The 17,735-nt window shown below is 33.3% G+C and overlaps 1 protein-coding gene and 1 non-coding gene across 6 annotated transcripts in view; one reads left to right on the top strand and one right to left on the bottom strand.

Moving 5' to 3' along the window:
• LOC105208184 (DNA excision repair protein ERCC-1) overlaps positions 1-17,538 on the bottom strand; it is a 49,137-nt gene extending 31,599 nt beyond the window's left edge. For 2 of the 5 annotated variants that reach the window (XM_039458598.1, XM_039458603.1), the window contains exons 1-2: positions 17,211-17,538; positions 7,848-7,966 (exon numbers count right to left, since the gene is read on the bottom strand). In XM_039458598.1, the coding sequence (XP_039314532.1) occupies positions 7,848-7,966; positions 17,211-17,289 (198 nt within the window). In that variant the 5' untranslated portion in view covers positions 17,290-17,538. The remainder of the gene's footprint in view (positions 1-7,847; positions 7,967-17,210) is intronic. The other 3 variants (XM_039458599.1, XM_039458602.1, XM_039458604.1) reach the window with 3 other exon arrangements.
• On the top strand, positions 7,121-7,203 carry Trnas-uga. Its single transcript has one exon. It is a non-coding gene; the product is annotated as a tRNA-Ser (tRNA).
• Positions 17,539-17,735: the final 197 nt, after the last annotated feature.

Below are 17,735 nucleotides of genomic sequence, written 5' to 3'. Positions count from 1 at the left end.
TATTTTAATTTGAGTCGCATAGTGCGGTAGCAACACTTACTCGCGAAAGAATTACGCTTCAATAATTATCAATTCACTGTAATATTTTTAATTAAATCAAAAAGATAGGTGAAATTTCGATGCGCGGAGCCTCGTGGTGTTAGAGAGGATCGCGAGCCGAGGGGTCGGCGCGCGTGATGTTCGTGCAGCGCTTATGGACGCTCGCGGGTGTTGCGCGTCGAGGGGACGGTACCGCAATGTTGCCAAGCGGTTGCGCATGTAAGAGCCGTATGCGATTTATTCAGATCAAACAATAGCGAATTACGATTTTGATGTGGGATTTATTTAATTGATCGAAAGGTGTTTCCGAGTTTGTTTCACTTCTAATAACTGATTTAATACGAATGGCGCAAGAAAATAAAAAAATTTTATCTGCCAGACGTAACAGCAATATAATTTAACCTAGATAATTTATATTTTAACAGAAATAAGAAAACTTTATTATAATAAATAATTTTAAATAATCTTTATTTTTTTAATAAAATCCAAATGGTGGTATCTTAATTTTTAACTTACGATGTTACTTAAATGTTAAAAAAACCAAAATTTTTTTCGCAAATTAGTTTTATAACGCATATTTTACAAGTGTTACATTTATTGCATTCTTTCTTATGTCTTTTCTGTTTTTTTTATCTAACAGCGCCATGATTTTGTGCATTAAAATTTTTTTATTTCAATAAAATTTTGGCATTTTATACTGTTTCCTCTTTAATTCTTTTAAATTAAATCTTATATATTTCATTAAAACTTATTGAAATTAAATACAACCACTTGGATTAAAACTGATAAAAGATTTTTCAATAAAAATACATTTTTATTAGATTACACAATTTCAAGACATTTATTTTAAGTAAATACCACTTAGATTAAAATAAGAGATTTTGTAGATAATGTAAACATTTCTATAAATTAATCAAATTAAAATTATTTTCTAATACAGATTATTTTAAAATGTAATTGTTTAAAGAGATTTACAGAAGTTTCATTAATTAACTTTAAAACCCATATTGAAAATTCCCCTAAATTTTCGATCACTTACTGTGTGAAAACGGATTGAGAAAAAAGAATGGGGCTGGATGGAAAAAAGTTTGAAGTCTCCTCTATCGACTGCTACAATTGACCAACTTTATTGCTTAACTAAAATAAAATGACACGAAAGTAAAGTTGCAGTTTTCCTAGATTCGAGTTGAATTGCGATAACTTTGAAGTTGCGAAGGCTATGTCCGGCCTTGTATATTGAGCTACGGGGATGCTAACGCCTCATGGATATCTTGCGGCTCATTAATTTCTATCAAGTTTGCCTCTGTCCTTTGCCCAGTCAAGCATTCGTTTTTGAATAATTGTTGTATTTCGCTTGGTCTAGGCTTTCCTTTTCTTTCGTATGGGTTGCGGACCGTCTTCTTTGGTCTACCTCTAGGAGTTCTCTCAGAGTCTCGCGCCCCCACTATTTCTTGTTCTTCGGGAACGCTATCAGTTTCCTCTCCTGATTCTTTTGGCGTTTTGAGCGAGCTTTCACTACCCAGTGATTCCGTTTTTTGCGGCGATCTTGTCTTTTCTATGATTGAAACGTGATCGTCCTCAGGCCAAATTTCGTCGTACTGGAAGGTTTGCTTCACTCTTCTGTAGATACATTCGTATCCGACCTTGTCTTCTGCGAATCTGACATGCTTCGTTGTGATCACGTCTCCTTTCCGCGGGCATCACAATCGATAACCTTTCGTCTGTGCAGCATAACCAACCAGTATGCATTCGACTGCTCTATCATCGAATTTCTTTCGGCCTTGATCAGGCAGTCAATCGTACGCCAAGCAATCATAAACCTTCAAGTGGCGTACGCTCGGTATTCTCGCTCCAAACTGTAAACAGTATTTGGTCGTTGATCGTCGAATGGCATACTCTGTTTCTGATGTATGTCGCAGTATTTATCGCTTCGAACCAGAATATTTGCGGCAGGCATGCTGACTTGAGCATTGATCTCGTCAAGTCTAATAAAGTCCTGTTGATTCTTTCGGCGACTGTATTCATCTGTGGCGTCTCTACATTTGATCTTTCATGATGGATGCCTACAGATCTGAAAAATTTCGACAGCTCTTTGTTATAATATTCCAAGCCACTGTTTGTTCAAAATCTCTTTACTTTTTTGTCTTTCTCGCGTTCTATTCTAGTAATATAATTTTGTACGCAAGTTTTGACTTTTCCTTTAGATTTTGTGCACATTACCGTAACGTTGCGTGAAAAGTCGTCCGTAAAGATTATGAAGTATTTGCTCCCACCTATCGACTTCACAGGCATAGGGTCGCATAAATCTGAATGGATTAGCTCGCATACGTCTCTTGTTTGTCTCGACTTTAATTTTCTACACGCGACCTTCGTGGCTTTTCCGATACAGCATTCTTCGCATGTATATTTGTACATTTTAGCCTCTTCCAGTCCAACAACGCGGTTCCCTAGTTTCTTTAGCGTAGTGCTACTAACGTGGCAAAATCTACGATGCCATAAGTCATCATTGTCAATTTTTACAGCATTGGCTTCTATTAGGGAATCTTACGGAATATCCTGATCTATTTCTACTCTTAGTACATATAAATCATTTTGTCTTTGAGCTTCGCAGATTACTTGTCTGGTACGAGCATTTCTAATTTCTACCTTCCCGTTTCTTACTAAAAATTCTTTCCCTTTTCTCTCTATTTGCGACATCAACATTAAATTCTTTCGGACATTTGGAACATAATAAACGTTCCGTAGAACTATACCTTTCTCTACGTTTGCGACAAATGTTTTCAGAAAGATATCGCCCATACCTTTAACTCGCAGCGTTGCTCCGCTCTGATTATTTGAATCCGCTGCTGTGTTGATTACCTCGGAATCCATCTCTCGAAAATTTAAGAACCAATCTCGCCGCTTACATACATGATGCGTGCTCCCGCTGTCCAAAATCCACACGTCTTTGATGTCAACATTATTCAAGGACACTAGGAACGCGTCGTAGTCTTTCTTGGTTTTTCCGCAAAATTTTTTGTAGCTTTGTCATCCTTCCTTAATCGGCAGTCTTTTGCAAAATGACCGATTTTCCTGCAATTAAAACAAGTAAGAGATTTATTTTTCTCGTTACCTGCTGGTTTGGTCTTCTTATCGTCAATCCTTCTGTTTGCAGCTAATGCTTCCTTCGGCGGTTCCGCTTTGTCGTTGAGTCTGGATTGCCATCTATCATATTCTGCCAGTAAAACTCTTTTCACTTCCGCCGACGTAAATTTGTCATCCGATAAGCTTGCTAATGCCATGTTCAAATTCTCGTAGCTATCTGAAAGTCTAGCTGATAGCGCGTATACCAAGTCTTCGTCTTTCACTTCTGCGCCTGCGTCTCTGAGGTTAGCGGCTGCAATCTTCGCTCTCGCAATGTACAAGGACATATTCTCTTCACTCTTCATTTGCAGATAGTAAAATGCCTTTTTCAGCTGCATAATTCTCACTCTCGACTTGGGCTCGTGAATTTGTTCCAGTGTCCACAACACTTCGGCCGCACTCTGGCAATCCTCTATGTGCACTTGTTGATCTATCTCGAGGCTCAGACCTATGGCCGCCATCGCCTCATCATCGTTCGTTTGATGTACCTTCTTCTCGGCTAGAGTAATCGCTCCATCTGTCTCGATCTTTCCGAGTGCGTAATCAAGCAATCCCTTGCTCTTCAGGAATCACTTCATCTCGATTTTCCATGTCCGGTAATTCGGACAGCTTTTCGACCAAAGCTTCGGCTTTACTGTTCGTAGCACTCGCCATTGTCAATCCTTCTCGCACAATCCTTTCTTGAATTTTTCACTCTTATTTTCGGTCTTCTGGCTCCAAAAATTATCTCGTTTTTCTTACGCTCTTGAACGATCTGGGACCGTTGTAAATGAATCGTGGATTGTTTGCGTAAGAAACAGAGCTTTTATTCTAATAGATTTGGCAACGGCTCTTTTTACATGGCACGTGTAACCGAGGTAACAAACGTAACGTAATGAATACTGGTACATAGAACGACACAACGGTAACAAACATAGAAAGCGCGTGCGCCTCGCGCGGACACGAACGTCTTACAATGTAAATCGTCGATCGATTATCGACAATTTATCTGCGGTTCGTGACCCATTCGAACATCGTCCGCGAATCGACGCCTGGCTGAGCAATTAGCTATCAAAAGTTTTTTCAGGAAGGTCTCCCAGAACCACTTATGTGTTTAAGGGTTAATTAAAATTATGTCTCGACATAAAGTAACAGTCCCATGAATTGAATCTATATTGCTGTTTCACAGGAGAAAATAACTTAATTTTCCTCGCTAATGTTTATTTCGAATACAATGTTCGCGCGTGTTTGGTGTTTTGCAGAATTCGCGGCTTCGAACTCTCGTTCCTTTCGAATATTGCGCGTGTCTCGGGCGACTCGGGAGTCTCGACGCGCCTAGGGGTAACGATCCTGGGTTTGAGAACCGTCGCCTGGGAACCGCTACCCTGAGTCTCGACTCCTGGTTCGCCTTGTGAAAGAGCTCAACTTCGCGCACTTCGAACCACGCACTCAGGCACTCGAGCTGCTGGTACAGGCCAAAAAGAGACCCTGAGGGTTTCGTCTACCGAATATATATCCGCGGCAGTCTTTGCGTGCTCGTCCGGATTCGCGGTGGCGATTCGCGCCCTTGTCCGGATTGGTCGCATTCTTAATTTCTGTGAGCGCGACGAATCCGCGTAAAGCGGTTGGATCAATCGTCGCTCAAAGACTAGGTTTCGACGCTGGTCACCGATATCGCTTTAACTATCGCTGGTTTCGGCTTAAGAACCTTGTGATGTCAACCCGCGTTTGACAGGGTAATTGCTGCCTGATGGCACGCGGTTCCGCGTCTTCAAAGTCGCGACGCCGCGGCGTCGTGTCCCATAGGTAACCGTTTCAATTCAGCGAGTTCAAGAGATTTTGTAATTATGTGTCGGTACGCTTTGTCGTGCACGACGATATGTGTGTGTGTGTGTGTGTGTGTGTGTGTGTGTGTGTGTGTGTGTGTGTGTGTGTGTGTGTATCCGTGTGCGCTGCGTGTGTACGCTACTTAACAATTGCCGTGATAACATAATTTTAATTTATTATTAAAAATCGTAATTCTATTTACATTATTTTTCAAACAAATCTTCGTATCTGAGTAAGTTTCTTTATGCAATTATTCTATTTACATTATTTTTCAAACAAATCTTCGTATTCGAGTAAATTTCTTCATGCAATTAAAAATTAAAACAGCGCACGACCAACCGTGGAATCTTGTATACCGTTGGTATACATCACAAGGTCGCATACGGCTGACTAATATATCTGCCGGTGCGTGTATACCACAAATACATAAGGTCGTATACGGTCTGCCGGTGCGTATACACCACAAGTACACAAGGTCGCATACGACTAATGTATGCCAGCGCCACTGTGTCAAAAATGTGAATGGGAGAATTCCTGAAGAGCGACAACGACAACGACAAACAAGACGTATCTTAATATAAAAATGTAGAGATTTAGACTTTGCATTGCGATATCTCTGTTCGTAGGGCACGGAGAAAAAAAAATAAACACTTTAATTATGCAATTTTCCCCAAGCTATCAAATAAGACTACTCAGAACTTGATCGGTTCAGCCGTTACTGAGATCTGATAATCTCGTTATGCTTGAACTCGCAGACTTGCGTAAAAGAGGTTCGGTCTTTTCTTGCTTTGTTCATTTAGAGAAAAAAAAACATAGGCGCGAAACGCAACCGCGCCTCTTGATACCTTTTCAAATTCACCAAACTATACGCTGAATAAATTTTTCGATCATAACCAATGTCCGGATCTCGATAGCGTTTTCTGACATTCTGAGCGCCACGTGTCGCGAGAAGCAAGGTCGACTGCGCTGGTAGCGATGTAGTGGTCTAGCGTAATAAATGGGATACCATAACGTGTAACCCTGTTTTTGGCGACGCGTGGCATTCGGAGTGAGCAAAAAACGCCGCCGATATCGAGACTCTGTTCATAACACAGCTGTAAATTGAATAAGAATTAGTAATATCATGTTTATTGAAAATCAATTTAATAATGAATAATGCTAACTCGTATCTGAAAGTGAAAATCCTCCCCCCCCCCCTAAAAACTGTGAAGTATTTATTGCGAAATAAATAACACCTCAACCAGGATACAAACCTGCGACCTCCCAAATTCCGGTACGGGTGTCTTAGACAATTTGACCACTGAGGCTGTGGCAGATAAAGCCTTTGTCTTAAAAAACTATCTGATGCAACCATATTCCAGAAATCAAGAATTTGATGAAAAAAAGAAATCTACAGATTGAGTCGAGCAAAACGTGTAGTTAAAAGTTCTCTTGGAATAATAACCGCAAGATGACAAATCTACAGAAGACCGATTATAGCATCTGTTACTCTAATATAAGCAAAAGAATTGTACAAGCAACAAGTAGTTTGCACAATTTTATTATCACTCACGAAAGTAGTTGATATTATTCTATTGTAACTTCAACTAATGATATATTTACACAAGAAACTATCACGAAAACATTAATCCACTCTCAGTCTAATCGCACTCTCAGTGATCGAGTTGGGTAAAACACCCATACTGGAGATTCCCAGGGAAGTCCCAGGTTCAAACCTTAAGGTGTCATTTTTCACAACAAACTTTTTACAGTTTTTAGGAGGGGGGAGGTCTTAAAAGAACAATTCCTGAAGGCAATGACGTTTCTTACGTGAAAATTTCGAGACTTGGACTATTGTAATACATCTCCGTTAATAGAGCGAAAAGAAAAAAATCAAAGCACTTTTATTATACAATTCATCCTCAAGCTATCGAATGAGACTATTTAAAACTTGATCGATTTAGCCATTACTAAAATCCTATAATCTCGGATACTTGAAAATCACCAGCTTGCATAAAGAAATGCGGATTCTTCTCGCTGCGCGTTTACTTGGTGCGAGATACTATCGCATCTCTTGATAATTAATTGACTGATAAATTAATTGGAAAGATAAAAATTCCAATCACATTCAATGTTCGGCGAGCTAACTAGTTCAATAACATATTTAGACACGGCTGCGGTGTCCGAGCGGTTAAGGAGATAGACTTGAAATCCATTGGGTTCCACCCGCACAGGTTCGAATCCTGTCCGCCAGCGAATAACATATCTAGACCAAACTTTCTATTTACGAAGTAAAGCCGGAATCTTTCATAACTGATATCTTGCCATGAAGGAAAGAATTAAATAGAGAGTTCCTCAAAACAACTATCTCACTGTTTGAACTACTAACTTTCAGATTCATTTAATATACAGAACGTTTTGTCTGTCTGTCTGTATCTGTGTGTGTGTGTGCATGCGCGTTTTTTAAACGTTTTTAAAATATTTACAGCTCCAATCTAGATGTTTTTAATATGTTGAAAAAATCCAAAATGTACATTTTAAATATGTTTTTAAAACGTAATTATACTGTCTGGATATAAATTGAAAATGTCAAACATTTTATTTATAGCTCTTATTTGCGTAAAATTTTATTTATAGAGCAATTAATTGTAATGAAACGACATATAAATCATCTTAAATACTTAAAATACATTAAAGTTCAGATTTACGTCCTTATTCCTTATTTGCATTTCTGTTAGAATACGTTTCTACTTATTATTGAAATAATTTTTGGTATAAAATTATCATGAAATTTATATTACTTTCAAATGTAATGTAGAACAATTTAATTTTTTCTATTGTAAAAATATATGTAATGTATCCTTAACATTTTATAAAAAGTAATAATAAAACAGTACTACCTGCTTTGGATTGACAAAGACAGTGTTGATTTTGTTCGAAGTAGCTGTCACTGAAGTTTCAGGCTTAGACTCTGAAAGATCCTTGAAAAATTCAGATTTCTTCAAGTTACTAAAAGCAGCTAAAAACAATGCTAAGTTATAAGTTGCATAAATAAATTTTACAATTATATAATAAAATTATTAAAAAATATTAGTTTTTCAGGATTCGGCAATTGTGCGTTTTAATGAGTTGAATATTAGATTAATGTACAGAATAATTTATTTTAATTATCAAAGTCAATTTTCTCTAAATTAATGATGATAGAAAAAAAATGTTTCAAACAAAAGTTTAGTAACTTCAAAGGAGACATAATATGGTGTCATTGCTTTGACCTTGAATGGTTATTTCAAGATCATATGACGGTGACCTTAATTTTTTTAATTTCGCATTTTTCATTGCTTATTCTTGTAGTCACCTCGAGAACTTTTCAAAATACTATAATAAAGTTATTTTTCAGTACTTGAAATACTTTTCAAGTTAACCCTTAACACTGATCCTGTAAAATACAGAAACACATTTTTGGGTCTGGAAAACTTTTTCAACTTTGAGAAGCTATAACTTTGATTATAATCAATATTTTTCTACGATTTTTTTTTTAAACAAAAGTTCAAAATCTCAGAAGTGTGACTGCACAATCGGCATTGCAGAAAAATAATTTATTGTGAAGTTATAAAAGAAAAACCATTAAGCAAAAATGAGAAATTGGTTAAAAATCTACTTTTTCTTTAAAAAATCATATCTTCGCAATAAAAAACGTTTAAGGACTTTCAAATACGGCGTTTTAAAGCTAAAAAGTCACACTTTCAAAATAAAATTTGACAAAGTCATTTCTTTTAAAAAATATAATTATGTAATATGGAGAAGATGAGGTATTTTTGGGCATCTAAAAATCCACTTTAAAAAAAAATCATATCTTTGCAACAAAAAATTTTGAAGAACTTATTAATACGGCGTTTTAAAGCTAAAGATTCATACTTTAAAAAAAATTATATCATTGTCATTTCTATAAAAAAAATGTACTTATGTAACAAGGCGAATATGAGGTATTTTTGATTAAATCATTCTAAAATTGAAAATTGATGTGTTTCATGATATATTTCGGAAAAACTCCCTTTTTTACAACATTTTATAGTATTCTTTTATAGTATTCCGTTTTTATATAAGATTATTCATAAAAAAGTTACATTCACTATATCCTATTGACCCCAACAAAACTTTGCTGCCATGTCGTTCGATTTTTAGTTGACCAATAAAATTAATCAACCATTTTTACACTCTGGTCGGAATCTCCTATCTCATTCCGTCTTTATACAGCAAACGTTTAAAATATCATAGAGAGTCTCCCAAACCCCTTAGTGTGTTTAAAGATTATTCGTTTACGATTTACAATACACACATACGATTTGCGAAATATCAGTACGTCATTACAAACTAGTACATCAATATCGCATGCACACATATGGATAAATTTTCATATAACTTTTTCGTATTAAATTAGGTGTGTACTCTACTGAAAAAGTGCGATTAAAAACCGGTTAAAAAAACGTAATTTATTTTGTTGTAACCAATTTTAATTGGCTCAATCCACGGCCGGATTAAAAAGCAATCGGTTCTAATATCGCTTTCGTGAATAATTTTCAATCCAAAATCATTGAATTCCATTCCACATTATTGTTAATACAAATAAATCCAAATTATCTGATGTTTATATAAACAAAAATAATCCGCCTGAATCGTAATTCTTTTTAACAAATAAATTCGTTTCAATTACAAAACATTAGTTGTAATTGAGAAACATTCAATAAAATTGATTGTAATCTGTCTAAATCAGATTTGCTAGGAAAGACGTTATTAACCCTTAAACACGTAAGTGGGTCTGAGAGACCCCATATAAAGTTTTGAACGCTTGCTATGTGAAGACGAAGTGAGATAGGAGGTTTGGATCAAGACGTAAAAAAAGTTTGAAATCTTCTCTTTCGATTGATATGGTTGATCCACTTTTTTGGTCAACTAGAATTTGAACGGCACGGTAGCAAAGTTTTAGGGTCAATGCGACCCATATAGTGTGTAAGTAAAACTTTTTTGTGAGTATTTTACATAAAAAATCTGGACATAATACGTTCGAACAGGTCGGTTTGCGGATGATACTCGCATATACTCTGTCTAAAGTTGGAATACTAGAAAATGCTGTAGAAAAGAGAATTTTTCCGAAATATATCATGAAACACATCAATTTTTAATTGTAAACACGATTTAATCAAAAATACCTCATATTCGTCTTGTTATATTAGGAGTACAAATTGAAAACCGCCGTTTTCCAGTAGATGGCGCCAGCGGTAAATGCTGGCGCCAAACGTTAAATCAAAAATTTTAAATGTAAGGTTGGGCATCTGGCAAAAATTCCTTATCATTGCAGTTGTGAATTTTTATCGGCGTTATATATTTTTTTGTGATCGAAAATGTCGAAATTTGTGCCCAATAAGCGTCATTTGCGGGAAGTTTTGCTTTTTGCCTTCAATTCGAAAAAATCTGCGGCTGAGGCGCGTCGAATGATTGTAAAAACTTATGGTGAGGCTTCCATTAAAGAACGTGTCGAGAATGGTTTCAACGCTACAAAAGTGGTGATTTTGGCATAAAGGACAAGGAGCGTCCCGGATCGGTGAAAAAGTTTGAAGGCGCAAAGTTAGAGGTATTATTGGGGTGAAACCATCACAGAACGTCGCTATCAAGCACAACTAATGCGTTTGAGCCAAGCATTGCAGGAAAAACGGTCACAATACGAGCAAATACACGAAAAAGTGATGTTGCTGCACGACAACGCTCGGCCACATGTTGCTCAGGTCGTTAAAACCTATCTGGAAACATTGAAATGGGACGTCTTACCTCATCCGCCGTATTCTCCTGACATCGCTCCTTCAGATTACTACTTGTTCCGATCAATGGCGCATGGCCTGGCTGAGCAGCACTTCCATTATTACGAAGAGGCCAAAAACTGGGTCGATTCATGGATCGCCGCAAAAGACGAGCAGTTTTTTCGACGCGGGATTCGTATGCTGCCCGAAAGGTGGGAGAAAGTAGTGGCCAGCGATGGACAATACTTTCAAGAATAAGTATGTAACCATTTTTCAACAATCAATCCTCAAATTTTGACAAAAAACGGCGGTTTTCAATTTGTACTCCTAATATAAGTACATTTTTTAATAGAAATGACAATGATATAATTTTTTTTTGAAAATATGAATCTTTAGCTTTAAAACGCCGTATTGTAAAGTTCTTCAAAGTTTTTTGAAGCAAAGATATGATTTTTTTTTTTTTAAGTGGATTTTTAGATGCCTAAAAATACCTCATATTCTCCATGTTACATAATTATACTTTTTAAAAAGAATGACTTTGCCAAATTTTATTTTGAAAGTGTGACTCTTTAGCTTTAAAGCGCCGTATTTGAAAGTCCTTAAACATTTTTTGTTGCGAAGATATGATTTTTTGAAAGAAAAGTGGATTTTTGACTAATTTCTCATTTTTGCTTAATGGTTTTTCTTTTATAACTCCACAATAAATTATTTTTTGGCAATGCCAATTGTGCAATCACACTCTTGAGATTTTGAACTTTTGTTTTAAAAAAAAAATCGTAGAAAAATATTAATTATAATCAAAGTTATAGCTTCTCAAAATTGAAAAAGTCTCCCAGATCCGAAAATGTGTTTCCGTATTTTACAAGATCGGTGTGTTTAAGGGTTAATGATCGCTTCAATTTGAAATTTAACGATTGCGAAAATAAAACTTTAATTCGTTTTTGTTGTAATTACAGCAATCGCCCCACGTGCAAGTAAATTCAACTGTTTAACGACTCATGGTCTATGGGCGAGACGCTGTCTACCGCCGAACCATGTTGAGGACCAACTCAACCATTTATTTATCTTTTAATCGTTCATTCGCGCGCGCCCACGTTTACTTTCATTCTGGTATCACGGCCTAGTGGCACGTTCTTTTCAGACTCGCATACTTTTATCAGTATTCTTGTGTTCAGTTCTTCACGAACCGATTGTATCTTGTGTTACGTATTAAAGCTTCATTTAAATCACTTAAAAGTGTCCTCGTGTGTTATGCGCCTCGCCTTCATCCAATAGTCTTAAAAATATATCATTCCATAGTAAATAAATTGATTGTCATCTTGTTTACCGAAATAAGCTGATTTTAGGGATAAAGATGAAATAGGATTTAATATAATTAAATCGAATTTTTATTGTAAACATTATTTTCTACTATATTATATAAATAAAGAAAATTGTATTTTATACAAAGTTAATAGAAGATAATGAAATCCTTTTTTCAAATAATTTAGTAAATATTAACGCCGCATAATTATACAAATTGTTATAACTATAGAACTCTAACGATTATATTATAGGCAGAAATTCATCGGATATATAAAACAAATGTAATTTATAATTTTATAAAGAGGGGAAAAAATGTGCATTTGTAATCTTCGACTAAAAAATACTTGTTTAAAAGTGAAATATCACCGATCAAGAGATGGATATTTTATATAATAATCGTTACAACTCTTTATCCATCATTTTATATTGTTTAAATAATAAAATTTTGCTTATTGCAAAATTATTCGTTGATTTTTTTAAATTGTTAATCTTTGATAATTTAAATAATTTTTTAGAGCAATTTATATCGTACTATTTTTTGATAGTCCAAAAGTAATCAACTAAAAAAATCCAACTTGTTTTTTTGTTTCTTGCTTAAATTAAAAAATCTATGGTTTTCGTTGAAATATTTTTATAAATTTTTGCAATCTTTCTTGAGATCAAAAACGTCAAATTTTTAAAAAATTATCGGATTGGACTCGGATTGCGGAAAATACAGTGTCAAAACCAATTGAAAATAGTCAAATCGGATTTAGTACACTTCAAGCAGTGATCCACCTCCGAAATTATACGATTTCATAAGTTATAATTAAATCAGTTTTAATTGATATATTCAACATTATCCCCTTAATTGTGATATGTTGGATTGGAATTATTTTTGCTACTCAAGGTAAAATCGTATTAACAATATTGTAACGGTCGGCGCGGTTAAGAGCAGCTACCGAGCTGCCACGGAACACTCGACCTCACACACGTGCACTCACGCATGAATTAAACAAGGCTTCTTTATTACACGTAAGATCATTTTTATTATTAGCTACGTTACAACAAGCAAAAGAATCCACCTAAACAGCGGAGCTAACACGTTCATACAACAGAACGGCTTGTCTCCAAATCAAGTTGACAGCTTGTTAGAACAAACAAACCCGTTACCCCGGAAAATGCTACACGGCCTCATTCACCCTGCAGCTCGATCTCACCCTAAGGGCGACTTAGCTCGGGACATAACAATATATTAAAACCGATTTAAATTGTAAAATTTTGGATAGTGGTGAATATCTTCTACATTAATCTGTTTAAAACATACTAATAAGGGAACCTTGTGAAGTAAAAAATTCAGATTTAATAAAACTTGGCATAAATATACAAGAAGTAAATACATTAATTTAAAAATTTTCAGTTGCGGCTAAAAAACGATTTGAAAAAGTAAAACCACCTTTCAAAGATAAAGAGACTTTGGCCTTATTTCAATATATATCGTAAATTGAACAAAATATCAAAAAATGTTTTATACTAAAATAATTACCAAAATAAAGTCTTTCTCAAGTCACTGCAGTTGTTTGTGAGTACAATTAATAAAAACTATTGACAATATTCAAATGTTTCAATCCTCTTAGATCCGGTTTTCATTATCTAGTGTAACAAAACCGGGCCTTATTGGATCCTCTTCAGTGAGCCGTGTAATTGCGTGTAAATTATATTTTACATCCGTAAAGTTTTTGCCTCCTCCCGCCTCAAGCAAGCTTAAAAAAATCAAGCGATCTGCATAAATTTTACAATTATATAATAAAATTATTAAAAAATATTAGTTTTTTAAATTTGACAATCAATAGTACAAACAAAAATTCGAGACTTCGATAGGCTCACTGTTATTTTTACATAACTAAAGATTTTTTTAATGACACGTGTATCTCAGAAAATACAATTTCAGAGGATTGAACTTTCCATTGCGGTATCTCCGGCCGTAGAACATGGATAGAAAAATAAAAACATTTACATTATATAAATTTACCCAAAGTATCGTTTGAGAGTATTTAGAACTTGATCGATTCAAAAGTTATTGAAATAAGGTAATCTCGTGTTCTTAGAAGTTGATGATTTGTGTATATTTTTTTTTTAATACAAAAATACAATTGTATCACGTGCTAAGTATAAACGTTATTTTATATTAAATTATTCTAAAATAAATAATTATAACATGTTTAAATTTTAAATTTTGTATAGATTTTGGTTGTATAAAGAACATAAAAAAGTCATACATACAAGTATCAGTTACAAGAATGTGATAATATTGTGTACTATTTATTAATGATAATTTTATAGACATTTAATAATAAATCAAATCATATTCTATTTTTATTTATTCATAATCTGTCATCATAAACATGATCTGTCATTTGTCATTGTAAACTGTATTATTTTTAATCATAAATGTATAATTATTTTTGAAATTTTTATTATTTATATTTAGTTATACGTAAACATGAAAGTAAATAAATGGCGCGCGCATAGGGCGCCCTTGTGTTATTCTAATTAAATTAAATAATGTGTTTATTTTTGTAAACTTTTTTTGTTAAACTATAGATAAAAATAATAATATTGTTTTATGTTAAATTCGTAAAATTAAAAAAATCTTTAATTTCAATATTCAAAATACAAATAAAAAAAATTTGTATTCTTTTAATTTACAAATGTACTGTAACAAAATTTACACTTCTTTGGATTTTTATTTATGTACTTAAAAATTTTAATATGATAATTCTGAACTTAAAATTATTCTTAAACTGTATCGAACTATATATATATATATATATATATATATATATATATATATATATATATATATATATATATATATATATATATATATATATATATATATATATGTATATGTATGTATGTATATATGTATATGTATATATATATACATATACATATACATATGTATATGTATGTATATATATATATATATACATACATATACATATACATATATATATATATATATGTATATGTATGTATATATATATATGTATATGTATATATATATATATATGTATATGTATGTATATATATATATATATATGTATATGTATGTATGTATATATATATATATGTATATGTATGTATATATATATATATATATATACACGCACACGCACATACACACACATAATATAAACTCATACTTTATTAATACTTTTTTATTAACTTTTATAGTAAAAGCATATTATGTTATCTCATAAGTGAAACCTCTTGACTTGGCAATACACAATTATTGATGCTAAACAATCTTTCAACCAACACTCTCTTTGGAACTAAAGCCATATTAAATTTTAATAAATGCTTTTTTCAATATTGAAAAGTATTCTATAACTTATCAACCTAATCTTTTATTTGACTTTAGAAAACATTACAATTTTTCTCCAGACTCCAGAGTTGATGTTTGCCAATGAAAAATAAAAAATCTTTATAATCATTAATTTTAATTTAAAAAATTTTCATAAAGTTTAATATCTTAAAAGTATTCTTAAGACAATCTTAAAAATAATAATAGACTACCAGTTGAATATCAGTTAAAAAATAAAGATTAAATATACAAAAATTATGTCCAAAATATATAAAATAACAATAAAAGTAACTGCTAAATTTGTTACTAAAAAAATGCAACACTTTAGTACAATTTCAAAAAAAAAATAGCAGTATTACCAATTTATTATAAAAAAAATAACTGTATTGGTAATGGCGATATAAGTAACATGTTATTTTATTTGAAAAACTAAATAAAGTTAAAAAATTAATTTGTTTGAAATAAAGTTACTATTTTTTAAAATTTATTAACTGTTTAATTCAGTTTCCCCTATAACAAAGTGCTATTGATTGTCGTTCTGATATCAAAATAATATCAAATAACTTTGATGTCATCTTAATATCAAAATAATGACAAATAACAGCAGTTTGCTATAATTTAATTTATCTATCTCGTCGGGGCATTTAATTTAATCTACCTCGTCTTGAATTTGTTATAAAAATTTTACAAAAATATAATTTTAACTTAAATTACTATTAAATATATATTGACAAAGAGAAACATATCTTTTAACATGTATTATCAGCTACTGTGATACATATAAGTACCTGAATGGTCAAATTGTGCTAAATACCTACATGGAATGCAGGAAAATCTAGGTTCAAACTGTGTGGCTGAAACACTTTTTGCAAGTTTTTTTTAATTTTTCTAAAAAAAAGGGTAATCTTATAGATGCCAGTTAACATCAATAAAATTAAATTATCTATTCAATTCTAAGTTTACTTTTCTAATTCAATCTAAGAGTTGTGTTTTAAACAAATATAATAGCACATAATTCAAAACAAAAGATTATACATAGAATTTCATAAACATTACTTCAGAACTAAAATCTCACTGTAGTCTGTAGACTTGTCATATGAATTGTTAATACAAAAAAAGTCTTATCCCAAATTTCTCTTATTTTACTTTTAACTTTTGGTAATACTGAAGGAGACAGTCCTATTCACTGATTTAGTTGAAATTTTAGTATTTTGTTTAGTTTCATACGTACAGTAAGAATCTAAAGCACAGGGGTGGGGAAGGGGAGGACAGAGGTGGAAAAAGAAGGATGGGGATGGACCTCGCTCCGCGTGAAAAGTCCCCTGTATCATGTAAATTAAAATAAAAATTTATTTTGCTGTAGACATCTTGCCTGCTTCACTTTAACATTTTTGTGTTTTTGAAGTTGAGAATTAAAAACACAAGATGAACAATACGTAGAACAATCTGTAGACCATGTTGTGTTTCCGTGGCGGTGGGGGGGGGGGCTTGCTCCGAGCGGAAAGTCACAAACTTACACGTTCTCAATGTCCCTCTTGGTCCCTCTATGCTGTCAGTGACAGATTTCCTAACCTCACAAATGTTGGTCTTTTACACTTCATCACTTTTTTCCTGCTTGTGAGCGACAATTTTTTTCTTTTATTCTTACTGTATGTATGAAACTAAACAAAATACTAAAATTTAAGCTAAACTGGTGAGTAGGACCGTCTCCTTCAGTATTACCTAACTCTTTAACTAATTACCACATAATCTTATACAATTCTGTTTCAATTTATTAGCATATTGATAATAATTTGCTTAACAAAATTATAACTTACACTGGAAAGACGTATTTTTAGCTTGTTTTGATGGAGATACATTATCTAAATCTTCTGTATTTTCATTTGTGTTATTCATTACATAAATATTTTCATGGCCCTATAATATATAATTTGTGATAAAGGTGATTATCCAAAATACCCCTACCACCAATTTTGATCCAATTAGGGTCATTCAACGCATTTTCGCACAAAACGAACGAATCTGATAGAAAAAAAGTGTTGCTCACTCTACCCCGCAAAACGAGATATCAAGCACTAAACAGCACTAAACTTAACGACTATAGTATAGAGGTTAGAAAACCTGTCATACTGGACTGCGGACTGCGTACGAAAATTGTTACTATTGCGAGTCACAATATTAAGGGTCTCGCACATGAAATGCCTAAAAGAGCATAAACGTAGAGGAAGGCCTCTGGACCAATGGGAATCTTATGTAAATCAATATGACGACTTTATGCTAGATGCTCATTGGTCCATCGGTCTTAAGGGCCTCGCACATGAAATGCATAACATAACATAAGC

This window comes from Solenopsis invicta, chromosome 16 (genome assembly GCF_016802725.1).
Source record: "Solenopsis invicta isolate M01_SB chromosome 16, UNIL_Sinv_3.0, whole genome shotgun sequence".
Classification (NCBI taxonomy): Eukaryota; Metazoa; Arthropoda; class Insecta; order Hymenoptera; family Formicidae; genus Solenopsis; species Solenopsis invicta.
Note: the sequence above shows the minus strand (reverse complement) of the source record. Positions and strands in the feature narration are given on the sequence as shown.